The sequence below is a fragment of the Salmo salar genome, chromosome 13 (assembly GCF_965601325.2).
Source record: "Salmo salar chromosome 13, fSalSal1, whole genome shotgun sequence".
In the NCBI taxonomy this organism is placed as follows: Eukaryota; Metazoa; Chordata; class Actinopteri; order Salmoniformes; family Salmonidae; genus Salmo; species Salmo salar.
This window is the reverse complement of record NC_138303.1, coordinates 32,240,500-32,262,924: the sequence shown is the minus strand read 5'-3', so window position 1 is coordinate 32,262,924 and position 22,425 is coordinate 32,240,500. Positions and strand designations below refer to the sequence as shown.

The window sequence follows — 22,425 nt, the reverse complement described above, 5'->3', positions numbered from 1 at the left end:
CACAATCAACTATCATTCTGAAGACTAAGATGCTTAGTTTATGGCAGTCTTAAATGTTTTCAAAATTTCCCTAGAACTTTGTACATTTTCATCCCAAAATTGTCGTCATTACCGAAATGCGCCCAGTTTAAATTCTTGGGTCACTTATAAAATGTTACTTTAGAAAAATATAATTTTTTTGAATAAAACAAAATTTGTTGCTGTAGTTTGTCCATAATTCATACAAATGTTATACTACTTGAAGTCTACATTAAACTATAATATTTATTACGTAAAAACACTGCATCTGTGGCCATGTTTCTCAGTACCGCAACACTTTTTCAAGTTGCTGTAAAAACCCCAATATTTTATTTCTAAATATTATTATTCAACCATGATGCATCATCTAGAGGAGTAGTCTTTAGATGAGCACAAGTTCATTTAATTACTTCACTTATATGCCTTCAGAATGAGGATTCTTCTTAAACACCCCCTTTACGACACCTGACCTTCTCATTACCGAAATTACTAAAAAGCTCAAATTGGGAAATCTTAGAGAACCATTACCTTACCAACATGGAAGGATGAATAGGGTTTATTGATGTGGTCAATTGTTTGCTGACTCATAATGGTTGTCTGCTATTACTTGCAGCTCAGGGTCTTTCATTACCGAAACACACATTTTTCACAAACACATAATATTTGGGGTCCATTTCGGTAATGAGAACCTTAATTTCAGTAAGGATAATAAGCTAATTTTAATGTATAGTCAATGGGTGTGCTGTGCTGGTAACTTGAATGATTTACTAGGACCACTACTTATACCTATAGTATATATTTTTTGTGAAACATCAGTTATTTGATTAAGTAGGGGTTGTCAGGAAATATGGGTGTATAAACCCCATTTTAAATGTACTTAAAGCCACAATCTGGAGTTTGCATTTTAGCACTAAAAGGAGGATATCCTTCATTTTGACATGTGTGTTTTTGGTCCATACCCCACATACAATACCAGTCAAAAGTTTGAACACACCTACTCATTCAAGGGTTTTTCTTTAATTTTACTATTTTCTACATTGTAAAATAATAGTGAAGACATCAAAACTATTAAATAACATGTAGTAGTATCCAAAAAAAGTGTTAAACAAATCAAATAATATTTTATATTCTTCGAAGTAGCCACCCTTTGCCTTGATGACAGCTTTGCACAATCTTGGCATTCTCTCAACCAGCTTCATGAGGTAGTCACCTGTAATGGATTTCAATTAACAGGTGTGCCTTGTTAATTTGTGGAATTTCTTTCATTCATAATGCGTTTGAGCCAATCAGTTGTGTTGTGACAAGGTAGGGGTGGTATACAGAAGATAGGGCTATTTGATAAAAGACCAAGTCCATATTATGGCAAGAACAGCTCAAATAAGCAACGAGAAACGACAGTCCATCATTACTAAGACATGAAGGTCAGTCAAACCGGAAAATTTCAAGAACTTTGAACATTTCTTCAAGTGCAGTTACAAAAACCATCAAGCGCTATGATGAAAATGGCTCTCATGAGGACCGCCACAGGAAAGGAAGACCCAGAATTACCTCTGCTGCAGAGGATAAGTTCATTAGAGTTACCAGCCTCAGAAATTGTAGCCCAAATACATGCTTCACAGAGTTCAAGTAACAGACACATCTCAACATCAACTGTTCAGAGGAGAGTGCGTGAATCAGGCCTTCATGGTCGAATTGCTGCAAAGAAACCATTACTAAAGGACACCAATGAGAAGAAGAGACTTTCTTAGACCGGTGGAAATTTGTCCTTTGGTCTGCTGAGTCCAAATGTGAGATTTTTGGTTCCAACCGCTGTGTTTTTGTGAGATGTAGAGTAGGTGAACGGATTATCTCCACATGTGTGATTCCCATCGTGAAGTCTGGAGGAGGTGGTGTGATTGTGTGGGGGTGCTTTGCTGGTGACACTGTCGGAGAGTAATTTATTTACACCATACCATCTGGTTTGCGCTTAGTGGGACTATCATTTGTTTTTCAACAGGATAATGACTCAACACACCTCCAGGCTGTGCAAGGGCTATTTGACCAAGAAGGAGATTGATGGAGTGCTGCATTAGATAACCTGGCCTCCACCATCACCCGACCTCAACCCAATTGAGATGGTTTGGGATGAGTTGGACCACAGAGTGAAGGAAAAGCAGCCAACAAGTTCTCAGCATATGTGGGAACTCCTTCAAGACTGTTGGAAAAGCATTTCAGGTGAAGCTGGTTCAGAGAATGCCAAGAGTATGCAAAGCTATCAGCAAGGCAAAGGGCCTTGCTGATAGAATCGAAAATCAAAAATATATTTTGATTTGTTTAACACTTGTTTGGTTACTACATCATTCCATATGTGTTATTTCATAGTTTTGATGTCTTCACTATTATTCTACAAAGTAGAAAATAGTACAACTAAAGAAAAACCCTTGAATGAGTAGGTGTTTCCAAACTTTTGACTGGTACTGTATTTAGATACTTTATAGGCATATCATATTATGCAATTTGCCCATAGGATCCCATTCAATTTAAAAATACATCTAACATACCTTAGAACTACAAATATCCACATCCTAATACACCAAAATTACCTGTAAAGACCTTGGAGAAATTACTTTTTCTAAAAAAGTAACTTCATGCTTAAGTTCACTTTTGAAAGTACATGCAAGTAATTAGAGTACCTATTCTAAAATAAGGTATTTTAGTCAATTGCATTAAAATCAGTGATTTTAGAATTATGCAAGTCATTTGGGATTAACAAATGACACAGTTTGATGATGGATGGGTTACTAAATCTCTAAGAGCTCAGTACAGTTTTTCAATGGATGGGTTACTAAATCTCTAAGAGCTCACTACAGTTTTTCAATGGCAAACTACCAAAACATACATTCTCATTTCCAAAACCTGCCAATCATTACCGTAATGCACCAATATTTAGGAAATATTAGGAAAAATAAAATGTATACTTTAGTAATTTTGACTTAATCTGAAAGTGTGCCTTTTGTTCTTTATCCAAATATGTGCCCATAAAAATAACATGTAGGCTATACACAAGTAATTATGACAAAAACAAATATTCAGAAAAGATTGTGTTGCGGTAATGAGAAATGTACACTACCGTTCAAAATTTGGGGTCACTTAGAAATGTCCTTGTTTTTGAAAGAAAAGCACATTTTTTGTCCATTAAAATAACATCAAATTGATCAGAAATACAGTGTAGACATTGTTAATGTTGTAAATTACTATTGTAGCTGGAAATGGCAGATTTTTTATGGAATATCTACATAGGCCCATTATCAGCAACTATCACTCCTGTGTTCCAATGGTACGTTGTGTTAGCTAATCCAAGTTTATCACTTTAAAAGTCTAATTGATCATTAGAAAACCCTTTTCAATTATGTTAGCACAGCTGAAAACTGTTGTGCTAATTAAAGAAGCAATAAAATTGGCCTTCTTTAGACTGGTTGAGTATCTGGAGCATCAGCATTTGTGGGTTCGATTACAGGCTCAAAATGGCCAGAAACAAAGTCCTTTCTTCTGAAACTCGTCAGTCTATTCTTGTTCTGAGAAATGAAGGCTATTCCATGAAATTTCCAAGAAACTGAAGATCTAGTACAACGCTGTGTAGTACTCCCCTCACAGAACAGCACAAACTGTGTCTAACCAGAATAGAAAGAGGAGTGAGAGGCCCCGGTGCATAACTGAGCAAGAGGACAAGTACATTAGTGTCTAGTTCGAGAAACAGACGCCTCACAAGTCCTCAACTGGCAGCTTCATTAAACAGTACCCGCAAAACACCAGTCTCAACATCAAACGTGAAGAGACGACTCTGGGATGTTAGCCTTGTGAAGCTGACGTCACCAACACACACACACACACACACACACTGACGCTCGGACAGAGACAGAAATAGCATACCTCCAAGGTAATACTCTCTAGGTGCATAATAAGAGTGTAAATTAAAGGGCATTTTCTGATAACAGTGCACAAGACACATAGCCTACCCAAGTCTCCAACCCTGTATAGGTGGATTAATAAAAAACATTACTAATGAAATCACTATTTTCAAAGAGAGTGGCCCTTTGCCACAATTCTAAGCATTATATATGAGGCAAGGTGCATGGACTGAATGCAAGTTGACACAGATTTATCAATAGCGAAATATTCAAAGTTACCCAAGCATAAATGACATTTTTCGGATTCTTTGCCCGTCTGTAACAACAAATATCGGAAGAAAAATGCTATATCTGTCCAATGCTTTACTGTGAACATTTGATTGACTTGACTAAATTTCAACAGTGTGATAATGTGAAGCACTGGTAAAGGTAGGATTGAGTGCCCACACGGCCATGTTATCATATTCTATCACACTAACATCTGATGCCCATCTACATCTAGACCGCTGTAATAATGTGCTTTATTTACATTCTATATGGATAATCATTTATTTAAATCATATAGGCCTATGCTAGGGCTAGGCATACACACATTTTGAAGTAGGTAGGCCTTTGTATATAGGCTGTGTGTATTGCTAGAATTAGGCTAGAAACTTGGTGGAATCTTGATGGAACTGACGCATGTCAGAAACATCTGGTGACACAGGGTTTTCTGAAAATTAATAAGGATACTGGATAAACAACCCATCTGGCAAGATTACATCACCTAGCTCACCCTGGCTAAAACACTGGACCAACTTCATTTGCCGTTTTCCATTTCAGGCTCGTGACTTCCCTGGTTTTGATTTAATGTAGCTTGCTGTACAAGGTAATTATTGACTGTTTACATTGTATCAGTATATGCCAACTGGAGTAAAGCAGTGTATATATATATATTTATTTTATTTTTTTTTATAATTTGGTGTGTATTTAGATTTAAGTCATATTGAAAATTGCCAGAATGTGGCAAAAACTCAATGTACTCTCACTGGACGCCCTGTGGCTGAGAAAGAAGCCATTTTTGCATCCCAGAGCCTCTGAACCATTATCACAAACCACATAACAATCCTAAACACAATATCTAAACAGAAGCCTGAACAGTACCCAATCCTACTGAGTATTCTATTTCTGTATTATATCATTGCTCCAAATAATGCAACATTGAGTCAGCATATCCACTAGTTGGTAAAAAGAGAGAAGTAAACTCACTCCCCATGACCTTCATCCCACTCCTGAACATCTCAAAGAGCTCTATTCCAGAGTCGCAGGACACCATGAGCAGCTTTGTGCTGTGTCACTGCCTTGTGAATGTGACTGTCTTAGCACTATGGACCAGTCATCCTGCTATTAGAGGAATAAACATGTTCAAGCAGTTTCTGTCCTACAGTATTTGCTTTGAGGTGAAGTTTGCTCTTTGTTTTTGGAACAGAACATGCTGGACTCACTATCTGTGACAAAAAACAAGGTAAAGAAAGTCTGTCAAAGGGTTGTAGCAATAGACCCATGGTAGTCCTGTATCACTAACTGCATTCATATCACTGATGAGTTACAGAAGTAGGCCTACTGATGATAGCTTTGAATATTTAGAGTAGGCCCTTAGATCAACCCACATTGAGGGAATTAAATTACACGTGTAAAATTATTTTCATAGCTGGATGGCAGGTAGCCTAGTGGTTAGAGCATTGGACTAGTAACCGAAAAGTTGCAAGATCGAATCCCCGAGCTGACAAGGTAAAAATCTGTCGTTCTGCCCCTGAACAAGGCAGTTAACCCACTGTTCCTAGGCCGTCATTGAAAATAAGAATTTGTTCTTAACTGACTTGCCTAGTTAAATAAAATAAATGATCAAATAGCATACCTTTCACGTGAGAAATTTGTCTAACTCAAAATGTATAAACAGTTTTCCGAGATTTGCCACCTCTCCAAACAATAAAATATTATTATTAATAATATATAATATTAAAATATTTCACTGGTCCACCTTTCATTGTGCCCTACTGGAAAAAAGACAGTCCTGTCCTATTTATCGATAAAGAAAAAAAATCTAATAAGATGGTCCATGCTCCATTTCAGAATAAAATAAATACACAAACGTTTCCAGGTTACAGCCATGTTTTCAAAAGACACTCCCCTAATTTTAGTGATCCTTCAAACCGAAACAATTAAATAGCTATAGCAACATTAAAAGCAATACATGCACTGCATTACCAGAAATGTGATAAGGCAAAACATTACTGTCAGAATTTCCAAATATCATTCTCATGTCGCCCTGAAACTAGCGCCAATTTTGTGAAATATTGTGTCACGGCTACAAATTGTGGCTCGGTTCACAGGTTTACCTGTTGGAATAGACGCGTGCGACACAGTCAGCGAGAGACAAAAAAACGGGGGAGGAGGAGAGGAGGCAGCGGCGACAGCCTCCTCAGATCAGCGCAAGATGGTGAGGAGAAAGAGACCATGCAGCGGTTCCACCAGCTGCCTAGGAACACCTCCAGTGCGAGAGATTGAGAGGGGGGAGGATCCTGGGGCTAGAGCGCTGTGCTGTGGTGGAGGGGGACTGGACCAGCAGAATGGACCAGCAGAATGGACCAGCAGAGGAGAAGGTGAAGGAGGAGGTAGCAGCCCAGTAACAAGAGGTGATGTAGCAGCAGGCATACAGCGTTACGGCAGCAGCATCCTCCCTGTAGCCAGCCTGGGTGTGGGGAACCGGAACGAGACAGGCAGAGAAGCTGAGTGAAGAGGGTCTTTCTGGAGGATGCGGCCAGCGTTTAGTCCTTTGTGTGCAGTGTCAGCAGGGATTATCAGAGGAGGGCAGTGAGGAAATTAGCTGCCCAGGCAGGCCATTCGGGTTGGCGTGTATGCATGCACACGTACACACCCACTCTCACACACAGGCGGACAGGATTCTCTTCAGCTGCTAAATCCGTTGTTACTGTCGAACACCAGTGACACACACGGGTATGCGTTGTCTCCCTCATCAACACACTATGCCTGTGTGCGTATTTTACACACTGCGCTGCACAGCTTCCATTCCATACCCAGGGACACCTCTCTCTCTCTTTCTGCTGCCAGTGAACAGACGGCCGGAGAACCGAGATGAGGGGGAGGGGCAGCGAGAGCAGGGGGAAGGGAGGGGCAGTGTGTTTGGAGAAAGGCTGTGCTTTTCTGTGTTAGAAAAGGGGCAGGATGGATGGGGACTTGAAGGATGAGCACCTGGCACTGGTTCCAATTTTCAATCACGGACTGTGAGTAGACCTGAGTGTGTTTGTGTGTGTGTGTTGAGGTATAGCAAGGGAAGTGGAAGAGGAATGGGGATAGTGTGTGTTCTCACAGCCTTGAACAGCACAGTAATACAGTAATGGGCACAGCTGTGGAGGGCATGGACCGGACAGTGCATTTTGCAGCCAGCCATTCTACTAACAGTCACTGGCTCATGAACAAGCTACCTAATATGCAGCTGGCATTCCTACTGCCAACTAGCCAATGAAAAGGAGGAACAGGGGGTTGTGGTGCGCCACACAGCAGATTGAGATTGACGGGGCCACAGTGGAGAGGGTCAAAAGCTTCAAGTTCCTCAGCGTGCACATCACTGACGACCTGAAATGGTCCCTTCACACAGACAGTGTGGTGAAGAAGGCGCAACAGTGCCTCTTCAAATTCAGGAGACTGAAAAAATTTGGCTTGGCCCCTAAGACCATCAAACTTCTACAGATGCACCATTGAGAGCATCCTGTCTGGCTGTATCACCGCTTGGTATGGCAATTGCACCTTCCGCAAACCGCAGGGCTCTCCAGAGGGTGGTGCGGTCAGCCGAATGCATGAGGGCACACTGCCTGCCCTCCAGAACTTAAACAGTCCCGTGTCACATGAAGGCAAAGAAGATAATCAAGGACCTCAGCCACCCCGCTACCATGTAGAAGAAGGAGACAGTAAAGGTGCTTCAAAGCTGGGACCGGGAGACTGATTGAAGCTGTTTATCTCCAGGCCATCAGTGTGTTAAATAGTCACCACTAGCCGGCCTCCGCCCAGTGCCCTGCCCTGAACCTTAGTCAGTTACTAGCCGGATACCTCCGGATAAAAGTCCCTTCAAATAGACACACCCCAGGGGTCTCGTTAATGCAGAATTCGGTGTTTTTCACACAGAAAAAAAAGAGATCAAAATATACCTTTTCCCTCCGAACAGCCTCAACTCTTTAAGGTGTTGAAAGTGTTCCACAGGGATGCAGGCCCATGTTTACGCCAATGCTTCCCGCAGACTTTTTCAAGTTGGCTGGATGTCCTTTCAGAATAATGGGCAAAATGTTGCACAATCCAGGTGTGGAAAGCACTTAGAGACTTACCCAGAAAGACTCACAGCTGCAATAGAAGGGCCAAATATGAATCTACAAAGTATTGACTCAATGGTGTTGATATTTATGTAAACGAGATATATATATTTCATTTGGAATACATTTGCAAACATTTCTAAAAACATGTTTTCACTTTGTCATTATGAGGTATTGTGTGGAGATGGGTGAGATACAGGCTGTAACATCAAAATGTGGAATAAGTCAAAATGGTATGAATAGTTTCTGAAGGCACTGTATGTATGTATGCATGCATGTATGCATGTATGCATGTATGTATGTATGGTTGAAGTCGTAAGTTTACATACACTTAGGTTGGAGTCATTTAAACTAGTTTTTAACCACTCCACAAATTTCCTGTTAACAAACTATAGTTTTGGCAAGTCGGTTAGGACATCTACTTTGTGCATGACACAAGTAATTTTTCCAACAATTCCTTACAGACAGATTATTTCACTTATAATACACTGTATAACAATTCCAGTGGGTCAGAAGTTTACATACACTAAGTTGACTGTGCTTTTAAACAGCTTGGAAAATTCCAGAAAATATTGTCACGGCTTTAGAAGCTTCTGATAGGCTAATTGACATCATTCGCGTCAATTGGACGTGTACCTGTGGATGTATTTCAAGGCCTACCGTCAAACTCAGCGCCTCTTTGCTTGACATCATGGGAAAATCTAAAGAAATCAGCCAAGACCTCAGAAAAACTATTGTAGTCCTCCACAAGTCTGGTTCATCCTTGGGAGCAATTTCCAAATGCCTGAAGGTACCACGTTCATCTGAACAAACAATAGTATGCAAGTATAAACACCATGGGACCACGCAGCCGTTATAGCGCTCAGGAAGGAGACGCGTTCTGTCTCCTAGAAATGAACGTACTTTGGTGCGAAAAGTGCAAATCAATTACAGAACAACAGCAAAGGACCTTGTCAAGGAAACCGGTACAAAAGTATTGATATCCACAGTAAAAACGAGTCCTATATCGACATAACCTGAAAGGCCGCTCAGCAAGGAAGAAGCCACTGCTCCAAAACCGCCATAAAAAAGCCAGACTACGGTGTGCAACTGAACATGGGGACAAAGATCATACTTTTTGGAGAAATGTCCTCTGGTCTGATGTAACAAAAATAGAACTGTTTGGCCATAATGACCATTGTTATGTTTGGAGGAAAAAGGGGGAGGCTTGCAAGCCGAAGAACACCATCCCAACCGTGAAGCACGGGGGTGGCAGCATCATGTTGTGGGGGTGCTTTGCTGCAGGAGGGACTGGTGCACTTCATAAAATAGATGGCATCATGAGAAGGGAAAATTATGTGGATATATTGAAGCAACATCTCAAGACATCAGTCAGGAAGTTAAAGCTTGGTCGCAAATGGGTCTTCCAAATGGACAATGACCCCAAGCATGCTTCCAAAGTTGTGGCAAAATGGCTTAACGACAACAAAGTCAAGGTATTGGAGTGGCCATCAGTGACCTCAATCCTATAGAAAATTTGTGGGCAGAACTGAAAAAGCGTATGCGAGCAAGGAGGCCTACAAACCTGACTCAGTTACACCAGCTCTGTCAGGAGGAATGGGCCAAAATGCACCCAACTTATTGTGGGAAGCTTGTGGAAGGCCACCCGAAACATTTGACCCAAGTTAAACAATTTAAAGGCAATGCTACCAAATACTAATTGAGTGCATGTAAACTTCTGACTCACTGGGGATGTGATGAAAGAAATAAAAACTGAAATAAATCATTCTCTACTATAATTCTGACATTTCACATTCTTAAATAAAGTGGTGATCCTAACTGACCTAAGACAGGGATTTTTTACTAGGATAAAATGTCAGGAATTGTGAAAAACTGCATTTAAATTTATTTGGCTAAGGTGTATGTAAACTTCCAACTTCAACTGTACATGATTCCATGTGTTATTTCATAGTTTTGATGTCTTCACTATTATTATACAATGTATAAAATAGTAAAAATAAAGAAAAACCATTGAATGAGTAGGTGTGTCCAAACTTTTGACTGGTAATGTACATTTTGGGGGATTTGTGTGCCCATGAAAACTGTTTTCACCCCATCACATAAGGAGACACGAAATGTAGTTATACTTCATTTCTGAGATCTCTATACAAAAAAACTGTCCAACCGCTAGAGCCAGGATTCTTACAGTGTTAAAGTTCAGTGTCTAATTTAACTGATTAATGCTTAATATATGCTATAACGACAACTTACACTGTCATAAATGCTAGGACAGAAAAGTAATGTTTTATGTCACACAATTTTGGACAAATCCATCAAGACACCAACCATGAGAAAGGGTTAAACAGGTTTTAAATCAACTGGTGAATTTGATTGAATATAGCTATGAATAAATCTTAATGTAATGACATGAGAAAAAAATCTGATTATTATAAATGACTTATGAGCAGCTGTAACAAGTTGTCCAGTGTAGGAAATCCTCACTGGTACCCTAGTTTATAGAAAGACCCACACACAAGTCATATTTCTTCTGGCTGAGGAGTATGCAAATCAATGGGTCACCCCAGAGAGGGGTCATTGCAAATCAGGGGCATTGGGCAATGTTATCATCAAAATCTGGAGTTTATCTTTAAGTTATGACACTTCTGATACCAGTGAAGAAGCAGGCTCACACCTGCTATTGAAACCAAACATAGTGTGTAAGGTAAGAGGGGTAAGGTCACATAATTGTCCTTATGGTGCGATGTTAGGCTAAACAGAGATTTTCATGTATATTTTTTTTAACCTTTATTTAACTAGGAAAGTCAGTTAAAAACTAATTCTTATTTTCAATGATGGCCTAACTGCCTTGTTCAGGGGAAGAATGACAGATTTTTACCTTGTCAACTCAGGGATTCGATCTTGCAACCTTTCAGTTACTTGTCCAAAGCTCTAACCACTAGGCTACCTGCCACCCCTGATAAAGGCTTTGGGCTAACTAAAGGCATAGGCCTACTTATTATGTAGCTGACTTCATTTATGCAATACAACCATATTGAGGCTTTGAGGCTATTCTTTGGCAGCAGGTCTAATGTTGCTAGTTTAGCCAATCAGCCTACAAAAATGTAATGAACGTTGCACCAAATGAACATAAACTACTTGACTGACACACAATGTAAACACTTTGGCAACTCCTGAATTTCAGGAGGTATAGGTGTAACGTTAGACCCACGTGGGTTTTAAATGTGTGAAAGTAAGTGGATATACATTAAAGTGCAATCCACATAGCTGCTTAAAATGCCGTAATTCTATCCTTTTCAATGGCCATAATGACATTAGGCGACAACAGCTGCCATGCATGGACTGAGGTTTATTGATTACGTCGTGAAAACGTTTACCGTTTAAGATCCAAACAGAACCATCCTGAACGAAACGGGGCGGGACCTACCTGCATTTATCCAATAGAAACGTTTTCCGTTTGGAGTCAACGGTTTCTGTTACAAAACGTTTACGAACAGACGAAACGTTTTGCAACAGAATCGCCTTAATGGATCAGTTACACCCCTGATATGCATTACGTTAGCTACATTCATTGGTACAGCTGGTAGTCCTGATAAGCTAACGTTAGCTAGCTAGCACACATTTAGCTAGCTAACTCTAAAAACTTCTAGCTAACATTTTAGCTAAGCTACTAGTTCGAAAAAAATGTTTTGTCGTGCTTTCCTTACCCGACTTCAAATATTTAATCGGTGTTAACGTGTAACTCCATATGGGTGTCTATGGTCATGGTTGACGTCTGCTGTGCTCAGGACGGAAGTTGATTGGCTAACTAGCAAGTAGCAACCTAGCCAGTCAGCCACACGCCCATACCAAAGATTTCTTAGAACTAACCCAAGATAGACCACAGCCTGTCGTTTCCAATGGGGGCAAATGAACCATAGTGGGCAGAACAACCAAGGAGGTGGGCCGAGCCAGGCACTAGCTAGCGTGATCCTATTGGCGCGTTCTAGCATCTATTTGCATATTTCGGTTAGGGAACTCTAAAGTGGGCGTGTGCATTAACTCAATTTGCCCTTGAACTCCTTCTAAACAAGCAATTTTAAAAACTTTGGCAAAGGGTAAAGTCTACTAAACTTAGTCCACTGTCCGTAACAGAGTCTAGTTTGGGGAACAGAAAACTGTACTGAGATCAAATGTTTCATAGATGAGAAAATAAGCAGAACGTTGGCCAAAATCCTCTCCTTTTTAATGTTTTTTTAAAACATGATCAACTTTAAAGCTTTAAAACCAAAGCTCACTGATACTTTTCGCTTTCAAGAGATACATAAATGTGTTTGCATTCTCTGGCTTTGTTCCATTTATGATTTTTTTTTAATTTTTATTATATATATTTATTTAAAAATTAAATGGACTAAATATGGACATGTTTCGTTTAGATTGTTCTTCTCCTTTTCAGTTCTGTTTTAATTTGTTTAAAAGCTGTCTCAGTGGAAAACAAAATATTTTCAATTGTCATTTGGCAACGGGTTTTCTAATTTGTGCTCCATCTTCTCCCACCGCCAGCCACTGGGTTTCCTCTTATCATCATATTTGGTGGTGAGTGAAAAAGCCAACTGGATGCTTCAGATTTACACATCCGGTGAAACATCTGGCTCATTGTTCTATCTGTGCCCATACAATGAATTGTGGAGGAAATACAGTGCGTCAGTTCTTGATTTCTCATGCACAGAAATTTATGGTTGGCTAACCCCTGCATAAAATGTATCTATTCATGTATTGCATGTACACATGTTTCCTGTAAACATTCAATAACAATAGCCTGCTCAGAGGAACATAGTTTGTCACCTATCTAGTAACGTAATTTAACTAGCAGATTGACTTCTTGATCAGACCGACAGCATCATTGATTCAATGCTGGGTAATAAATTCTGCAGTCAAATTTTTTCAACATTAGTGCTGAATGATTAACCGAAATGTCTGTTATTTTGGGGGTTTTAAATAACTAATTGACCTACATTGGTGAAATTATTTGAACTCTATTTCGTAGGTTTTTTTTCTGTGAGCTTGATGCTAGTTTCTGTAAAGATAAATCTGATCAAACCGTGCCATGTAGTAGGGAGTTGAAGTTTCAAACAGGCCAATATTCTACATAGTTTAGCACAGAAAACGTGGTAATTCACTACAATGACCATAATCCATTGCCTGCTCACTTACTGTCGGATCTGTGTGGAGCAGACAGAGAAGAGAGAACGCGTGAGGGACAGAAAGCAGTTGCTTTGCATGGTATCACTCAGTGGTGGAAAAAGTACATCATTGTCATACTTGAGTAAAAGTAAAAATACCTTAGTAGAAAATGACTCAAGTAAAAGTGAGTCACCCAATAAAATACTAATTTATCAAAGTTTTCGGTTTTAAATACTTAAGTATCAAAAGCAAATGTAATTGCTAAAATATACTTAAGTATCAAAAGTAAAAGTATAATTTTACATTCCTTATATTAAGCAAAGCAGACGGCCCAATTTTCTAGTTTTGATTCATTTACGGATAGCCAGGGGCACTCAAACACTCAGACATAATTTACAAATGAAGCATTTGTGTTTAGTGAGTCTGCCAGATAAGAGGCAGTAGGGATGACCAGAGATGTTCTCTTGATGTGTGAATTGGACAATTTTCCTGTCCTGCTAAGCATTCGAAATGTAACGAGTACTTTTGGGTGTCAGGGAAAATGTATGGAGTAAAAAGTACATCATTTTATATACAGTGGCTTGCAAAAGTATTCACCCCCTTGGTATTTTTCCTATTTTGTTGCCTTACAACCTAGAATTAAAATTTATTTTTGGGGGGGTTTGTTGATTTACACAACATGCCTACCACTTTGAAGATGCAAAATCAATACTTTGTAGAGGCACCTTTTGCAGCAATTACAGCTGCAAGTCTCTTGGGGTATGGCTCTATAAGCTGGGCACATCTAGCCACTGGGATTTTTGCCCATTCTTCAAGGCAGCGGAACCTGTACATCAGGTTCCGCTGGTGTACAGCAATCTTTAAGCCATACCACAGATTTTCAATTGGATTGAGGTCTGGACTTTGACTAGGCCACTCCAAGACTTTTAAAATGTTTCCCCTTAAACCACTCGAGTGTTGCTTTAGCAGTATGCTTAGGGTCATTGTTCTGCTGGAAGGTGAACCTCCGTCCCAGTCTCAAATCTCTGGAAGACGTAAATAGCTTTCCCTCAAGAATTTCCCTGTATTTAGCGCCATTCATCATTCCTTCAATTCTGACCAGTTTCCCAGTCCCTGCCGATGAAAAACACCCCCACAGCATGATGCTGCCTCTACCATGCTTCACTGTGGGGATGATATTCTCGGGGTGATGTGAGGTGTTGTGTTTGCCCCAGACATAGCGTTTTCCTTGATGGCCAAAAAACTCAATTTTAGTCTCATCTGACCAGAGTACCTTCTTTCATATGTTTTGGGAGTCTCCCACGTGCCTTTTGGAGAACACTAAACGTGTTTGCTTATTTTTTTCTTTAAGCAATGGCTTTTTTTCTGGCCATGCTTCCGTAAAGCCCAGCTCTGTGGAGTGTACGGCTTAAAGTGGTCCTATGGACAGATACTCCAATCTCAGCTATGGAGCTTTGCAGCTCCTTCAGGGTTATCTTTGGTCTCTTTGTTGCCTCTCTGATTAATGCCCTCCTTGCCTGGTCCGTGAGTTTTGGTGGGCAGCCCTCTCTTGGCAGGTTTGTTGTGGTGCCATATCCTTTCCATTCTTTAATAATGGATTTAATGGTGCTCAGTGGGATGTTCAAAGTTTCAGATATTTTTTTATAACCCAACCCTGATCTGTACTTCTCCACAACTTTGTCCCTGACCTGTTTTGAGACCTCCTTGGTCTTCATGGTGCTGCTTGCTTAGTGGTGTTGCAGACTCTGGGGGCCTTTCAGAACAGGTGTATATATACTGAGATCATGTGACAGATCATGTGACACTTAGATTGCACACAGGTGGACTTTATTTAACTAATTATGTGACTTCTGAAGGTAATTGGTTGCACCAGATCTTATTTAGGGGCTTCATAGCAAAGGGGGTGAATACATATGCACGCACCACTTTTCCTTTTATAATTTTTTGAAACAAGACATTTTTTTTATTTCACTTCACCAGTTTGGTCTATATTGTGTATGTCCATTACACGAAATCCAAATAAAAATCCATTTAAATTACAGGTTGTAATGCAACAAAATAGGAAAAACGCCAAGGGGGTGAATACTTTTGCAAGACACTTTCGGAATGTAGTGGAGTAAAAGCTGTCAAAAATATAAATAGTAAAGTACAAATACCCCCAGAAAACTACTTGAGTAGTACTTTTTACTTAAGTACTTTACACCACTGGTATCGCTACCTGAAAATACATTATATAAGTGTTTGATACTTTGGCATTCAGCAGTCATATAAAAGCATGCCTTTTTTACTTTGAAGAACTACTAAAATAGTGAATTTGTCAGACAGCATAGGCAGCAGCTCTATAGAGATGAGATGACTTGGAATGAAAAAATAAATGTATCAAATAAAACAAATATTAATGTGAATAAATTATGGTTAATAAGTGATAAGCAGTAATGGGCAGACACTACTTTTCTTTTATTTTGTGTTATAGCATTCAACCCACAAAATGCATAGTGCATTTACTGTCTACAAAATTATTGAAATTGCAAACAGTGATTATTTTAATAATTGAACATAAACGACTTCAAAAAGCACAAATTGTTCAGCACTATTCATTATGTAATCCAACATTTTTACTAGATGTGTGCCCTCCAAGGACCATTCATGGCTGCACCCCTGCCGAGTCATGTGAAATCCATAGATTAAGGCCCAATTTATTGATTTAAATTGACTGCTTTCCTTATATGATCTGTAACTCAGTAAATTCTTTGAAATTGTTGCATGTTGCGTTTTTAGTTTTGTTCAGTATACTTCAGCTTGAGGCAGCAACTAAGCAAGCCACCTAGCTAGTCAACCTCCGTAGGTAACTAGCTAAACGCTGCATCAACCTTTCGCTTGACTTCTCTCTTCAAAACAAAAGTGCCATTGAAGCGTCGTTCTCACAACTAACAAAATAAACACATCAAATTGCGAAGAGTGGCGGTCCAGGCTAGTTGAGGTTAAAGTGGAAATAGCGCTCTCTGATGGTGGCAGAAAAACAGACCATGTGTTCTGGACATTTTTAAAAAATCATTCGTTTTTTTTGTGCCATCAAATGACTCCATACAAGTTGTACTCCATTCCATTCCCTTGTCATGTTACACCAAATCTGTTTATTTAAAAAAGGTGCATCCAGATCACTATACTATTCATTACCACTTTGTTGATTCGGTCTGTCTATAGTTAATCTACAGGTACTTTACAACTGAGAGAGAATTAGTCGTTTTCAACGTTATTACGAACAATGCAATGATGTTCAAACAATGTTCTTTCAGCAACAGTAACTGAGTGATGCAAGTGCTTTATCACAGGAGTCCAACAGAGGGAGTATGTGTTGCTTGTGGCCATGGTCCCCAAAATGTTTTTGCACTATGACCCACCCAAAGGGGTGCCACAACTTCTGAGTCTTTATTCTCATCCATGCTTTCCCACTCTACTGCACATATTATTATGCATATATATATATATATATATTTAAATAAATTACGTAAAATATAACATCTCATCTTGTACAATGAGTTCCAAATATTTGCGCATCATTGCTTTATGGCATATTTTATATGCACAACAGGACACCAAAAATGCAGTATTTTTAAAAAATACACTAAAAACAAGAGCAGAACTACAGCCCAATACAGTAATTACAGATAAGTTTAGGTGGGATGCACAACCAGTACATAGCACTTATGCTAATCTCCATATAGCCCAAGCCCACTCATGTGGTTTTGGAATTGTGTGCTAAGCTGAAGCCCACCCCTCATTGTGAGGGACCTGCTGTTGGGTTGGCCCAGTCAGTCCCTGACGCTCTGAGGCTTGGTTAAGGTGGTTACTATGGTGAATAAGTCCCATCTGTAGAGAGTCTACAGAGGATATCTGAATGTCTAGCATCTGTTTGATGCTACAGAGCCCTGTACAGTTTTAATATATATGTCTTCTGTGAATTCGTAAGGGCAGACAAATTTAAAAGACTAATAGAAAATATCTATATTTATTTGATGGTGGTTCTAAATCAGGGCTCTCCAACCCTATTCCTGGAGAGCTACCATCCTGTAGGTTCACTCCAACCCTCACCTAGCACACCTGATTCTAATAATTAGCTGGTTGATAAACTGAACTAGGTTAGTTACAACTAGGGTAGGAGCATAAACCTACAGGAGGGTAGTTCTCCAGGAACAGGATTGGAGGCACCTTAATTGGGGATGACGGGCTCGTGGTAATGGCTAGAGTGGAACGATATCAAATACATCAAACACATAGTTTCAATGTGTTTGATACCATTCCATTTGCGCCGTCCTGGCCATTATTATGAGCCATCCTCCAGTGTGTTCTACATGATCTTATGCTGAGCCACACTGTCTGCGTTTACACAGACAGCCCAATTCTAATATTGTTTCACAACAGATCTTTTTCAGATCTGATTGATCAAAAGACCCATTAGTGAAAAAAATATCAGAATTGGGCTGCCTGTGTAAATGCAGCAATAGTCCTTTATCTGGCTTCGGTACACTGGCAATTGTGTTTGGCATGGTGCACTGGGGAAGTGGAGACTCTTTGTGCAATGGCGATGGGCTTATCCTGTCTGCGGTGAATGGCCAGTTGGATAAAACTCTGCCGAAAGTGGTGTAGGGCTTCTTAACCACCAACTGTTTGGTCCTCTTGCAGAATATTTCCTGGTACTGCACATCTCCTGGAAAAGACATGGTTGTGGTGTTAGCATTTTACACTTTTTGTGGAAGGGATGTAGGGCAACACGCCTTTGGTGGCAAAGGCATCAACCGAATGGGACCAGCTAGCGTATTGTTTAGGGAACATTGAGAGCTGCTTTTGAGAGGAAAGTGAATGGGCTGGGGCGGGCTCAAGGAAGTGTGAAAAGTCTTTGAAAGGAAGTCCTTACACAGTATGAATTGTTGTGTATGGGAGATTGAGGAGAAATGTTACCTTAATCGCTCTCATACACAATGGTGTAAAGTACTTAAGTAGTTTTTAGGGGTATCTGTACTTTACTATTTATATTTTTGACAGCTTTTACTCCACTACATTTCTAAAGAAAGTAATGTACCTCTTACTCCAAAAATGTCCTACACCCAAAAGTATTTGTTACATTTCGAATGCTTAGCAGAACAGGAAAATGGTCCAATTCACACACATCAAGAGAACATCCCTGGTCATCCCTAATGCCTCTGATCTGGCAGACTCAAACACATGCTTCATTTGTAAATGTTGTCTGAGTGTTGGAACGTGCCCCTGGCTAACCGTAAATAAAAATGGTGCCGTCTGGGTTTCTTAATATAATGAATTTGAAATGATTTATACTTTAACTTTTGATACTTAAGTATATCTAAAACCAAAACACTTTTAGACTTTTACTCAGGTAGTATTGTACTGGGTGACTTTCACTTTTGAGTCATTTTCTATTAAGGTATTTTTACCTTTACTCAAGTATGACAATTGGGTCATTTTTCCACCACTAACAATATATTTACTGTCTAAGCAGAACCAAAATCCCTTTCCTCATCTCAAAATACTCTCTGTAAACACCCCCCAGCCCATTGACTTTGACAAATTATTCTTGTCAATAGTAGCCCTTTGCATGGGAATTTTGTAGACATGTCTTTGTATTTATTGTGTTTTCTGCAGAGAGAAGAATGAGGTGGTTCTGTCATTACTGTTGTAGTTTCAGTGTCCCTTGCTGGTTTCTGTCCCACAATCTTGTTGTGCTCCATAACGGCAAGGTGTGTCCACTCCCTCATGCTTGTGTTCCCAAAATGCCCGTGCATTGGGGTATTTTAACAGCAGGACACTGTGGAATGACTCCAGATAACCAGAGTTTTCCAAAAAGAAAAAGGTAAAAAGAGAGGAGGGGTAAACTATGGTCAGGAAGGTACTCTGTGGTCCTGAAGCTACCTCTAAACCCATAACACAAACACTACCCAATTCATGTTAATACCATACTTACTGTGAATTGACCTAACTTGCCTTCACCTTGTGCTGAGTTAGCGCGCATCATGGTGGAAGATTCTATACCACCTGCAACAAAATATAGAACAATACACAACTTAACCATCCCAACAATTGTATTGATCTCTATTAGACTGGCTAACTAAGCATACCGAACATGGACATTTCAATATTGTCAGTTTGCTGTTAGCTAACTAGCGTCACTAAATTGGCACCACGATTGTTAGCCAACTATAGACGGTTTATACACATTCATCATTAATACCAACACACGAACAGAGCGTGAGTTAGCTATATCGACAATTCTATTTTTAATAACATAGTGTTTACAACACAAGGGTGAATGGGTCGCTACCAAATTGAAATACCAAATAAGAGTAACATTAGCTAGCATCAGAATGAACAAACATGTTCACCCTGCTAAAGGTAACTTAGCTAGCTACCAGTCTAGCAGTGATTACCATGGCAACCATAAGCATAATTGATTGACAGTGTACACTAAAAGATAACTTAGCGATATGATTTAACGTTAGCTGATGGCTTTCAGAGTTCAATAGGACTGTAACGTTAGCTAGCTAACTTACCCAGCTATTCCAACTAGGCTAGCTAACGTTAGGTTAATTCTAATTGAGAATCTTCCATTTTGTTGTGAAGGAAAGTATATCGATAGTATCACATCACTTCTCAGCTGTCGTCGAAATGCATTACCCATCAATTCAGCCTGAAAACCCCCGCGGATAATCGTTGGTCACGTTATTCTTGATAACCGCAACTACTTGTAGAATCTCTGGTAGGTAGAACGGTAAAAAAGGTAACACATTTTTGCACTTGTTTGTAATTAGTACAGCCAGCCACATAACACCACACGGACACGATATAAAAAAAAAAAACTGTGTGGTGATCTTCTTCTATGGTATAATGGCGTTCGCAACAATTAAATGTGCATTCCGCCAGCTACAATGCGAGTGGATAATGATAGCCAATTTAACATTTGGGTAAAAATAAAATATCATACTAACTACTCAAAAAATTAATTAACCAAACAAAATCAATCTGCTTTTCTGTAAAACCCTAATTCTAATCAGGTCCCAACACAGGCTCAGAAGCCTCCTGTGAGGGCGGGACATTTCCTAGCGACAAACATCATTGTAGTGCTTCTGTCTTGGAGCCCCAAAAACTTATCGGCCGCAACTTTTATTTTATTTTAATTAGTTCTGTTTTGGGACAATGAGGTTATCACTGTCTATCCAACCATACAGGATATGTGATAATATACTCTGTTACTCAAAAATTTATCCTATGTACCCCTATGCTTGAGCTATGCCTCATGGGTTTGTTTGAGTGACCCTTCTAGTGTAGTATACATTTAAGCTGTTTTTTCATTTATTGACATTGATCAGACATCACTGAAACTAATGCTGGTTGATTGTTGAAAAATCACAGGCATTATGCCTATACAGTTTATGTGTATTGTCTAGATGCTGCTGCTGAATGTTGTCTGAAACTTGGAAGTACAAATTATAACTTGTGTGGGTCTTTCTATAAACTAGTGTACCAGTGAGGATTTCCTACACTGGACAACTTGTTACAGCTTGTCATTTATAATAATCAGATTTTTTTCTCATGTCATTACATTAAAAGCTATGTTCAATAAAATTCAGCAGTTGATTTAAAACCTGTTTAACCCTTTCTCATGGTTGGTGTCTTGATGGATTTGTCCAAAATTGTGTGACGTAAAACATTACTTTTCTGTCCTAGCATTTATGACAGTGTAAGTTGTCGTTATAGCATATATTAAGCATTAATCAGTTAAATTAGACACTGAACTTTAACACTGTAAGAATCCTGGCTCTAGCGGTTGGACAGTTTTTTTGTATAGAGATCTCACCGCAGAGCTGTTGGCTGGGGTAGGGGTAGCCAGGTGGAAAGCATGGCCGGCCGTAGAAAAATTCTTATTGAAATTCTCGATTATCGTAGATTTATCGGTGGTGGCAGTGTTTCCTAGCCTCAGTGCAGTGGGCAGCTGGGAGGAGGTGCTCTTATTCTCCATGGACTGTACAGTGTCCCAAAACTTTTTGGAATTAGTGCTACAGGATGCAAATTTCTGTTTGAAAAAGCTAGTCTTTGCTTTCCTAACTGACTGTGTATATTGGTTCCTGACTTCCCTGAAAAGTTGCATATTGCGGGGCTATTCGATGCTAATGCAGTATGCCACAGGATGTTTTGTGCTGGTCAAGGGCAGTCAAGTCTTGAACGTGCCGTCCTTGGCCAGCTCTCCTGCTATCTCTCTCAGAATGACCTTCTTGATCCTAATCAGTCAGGTTTCAAGACTGGGCATTCAACTGAGACTGCTCTTCTCTGTGTCATGGAGGCTCTCCGCACTGCTAAAGCTAACTCTCTCTCCTCTGCTCTCATCCTTCTAGACCTATCTGCTGCCTTTGATACTGTGAACCATCAGATCCTCCTCTCCACCCTCTCCGAGTTGGGCATCTCCGGCGCGGCCCACGCTTGGATTGCGTCCTACCTGACAGGTCGCTCCTACCAGGTGGCGTGGCGAGAATCTGTCTCCGCACCACGCACTCTCACCACTGGTGTCCCCCAGGGCTCTGTTCTAGGCCCTCTCCTATTCTCGCTATACACCAAGTCACTTGGCTCTGTCATATCCTCACATGGTCTCTCCTATCATTGCTATGCAGACGACACACAATTAATCTTCTCCTTTCCCCCTTCTGATAACCAGGCGGCGAATCGCATCTCTGCATGTCTGTCAGACATATCAGTGTGGATGACGGATCACCAGCTCAAGCTGAACCTCGGCAAGACGGAGCTGCTCTTCCTCCCGGGGAAGGACTGCCCGTTCCATGATCTCGCCATCACGGTTGACAACTCCCTTGTGTCCACCTCCCAGAGTGCTAAGAACCTTGGCGTGAACCTGGACAACACCCTGTCGTTCTCCACTAACATCAAGGCGGTGACCCGATCCTGTAGGTTCATGCTCTACAACATTCGCAGAGTAC

The 22,425-nt window shown here is 40.1% G+C and overlaps 1 protein-coding gene and 1 long non-coding RNA gene across 7 annotated transcripts in view; both read right to left on the bottom strand.

Annotated features, from left to right (window-relative positions):
* LOC106566874 (E3 ubiquitin-protein ligase MIB2) overlaps positions 1 to 12,131 on the bottom strand; it is a 74,386-nt gene extending 62,255 nt beyond the window's left edge. For 2 of the 4 annotated variants that reach the window (XM_045693128.2, XM_045693129.2), the window contains exon 1: positions 5,154 to 5,302. In XM_045693128.2, the coding sequence (XP_045549084.2) occupies positions 5,154 to 5,220 (67 nt within the window). In that variant the 5' untranslated portion in view covers positions 5,221 to 5,302. Of the gene's footprint in view, positions 1 to 5,153; positions 5,303 to 6,283; positions 6,454 to 11,973 lie in introns of those variants that run through there. The other 2 variants (XM_014135383.3, XM_014135384.3) reach the window with 2 other exon arrangements.
* Positions 12,132 to 15,865: 3,734 nt separating this feature from the next.
* Positions 15,866 to 20,510, bottom strand: LOC106566873 (uncharacterized). 3 transcript variants are annotated; one of them, XR_001319960.3, is made up of 4 exons: positions 19,993 to 20,506; positions 19,407 to 19,477; positions 19,117 to 19,261; positions 15,866 to 18,137 (listed from the first exon to the last, which is right to left on the bottom strand). It is a non-coding gene; the product is annotated as an uncharacterized LOC106566873 (long non-coding RNA). The 3 variants fall into 3 exon arrangements; XR_001319959.3 differs by having other exon boundaries at positions 19,117 to 19,250; positions 19,993 to 20,503; XR_001319958.3 differs by having other exon boundaries at positions 19,117 to 19,477; positions 19,993 to 20,510.
* Positions 20,511 to 22,425: the final 1,915 nt, after the last annotated feature.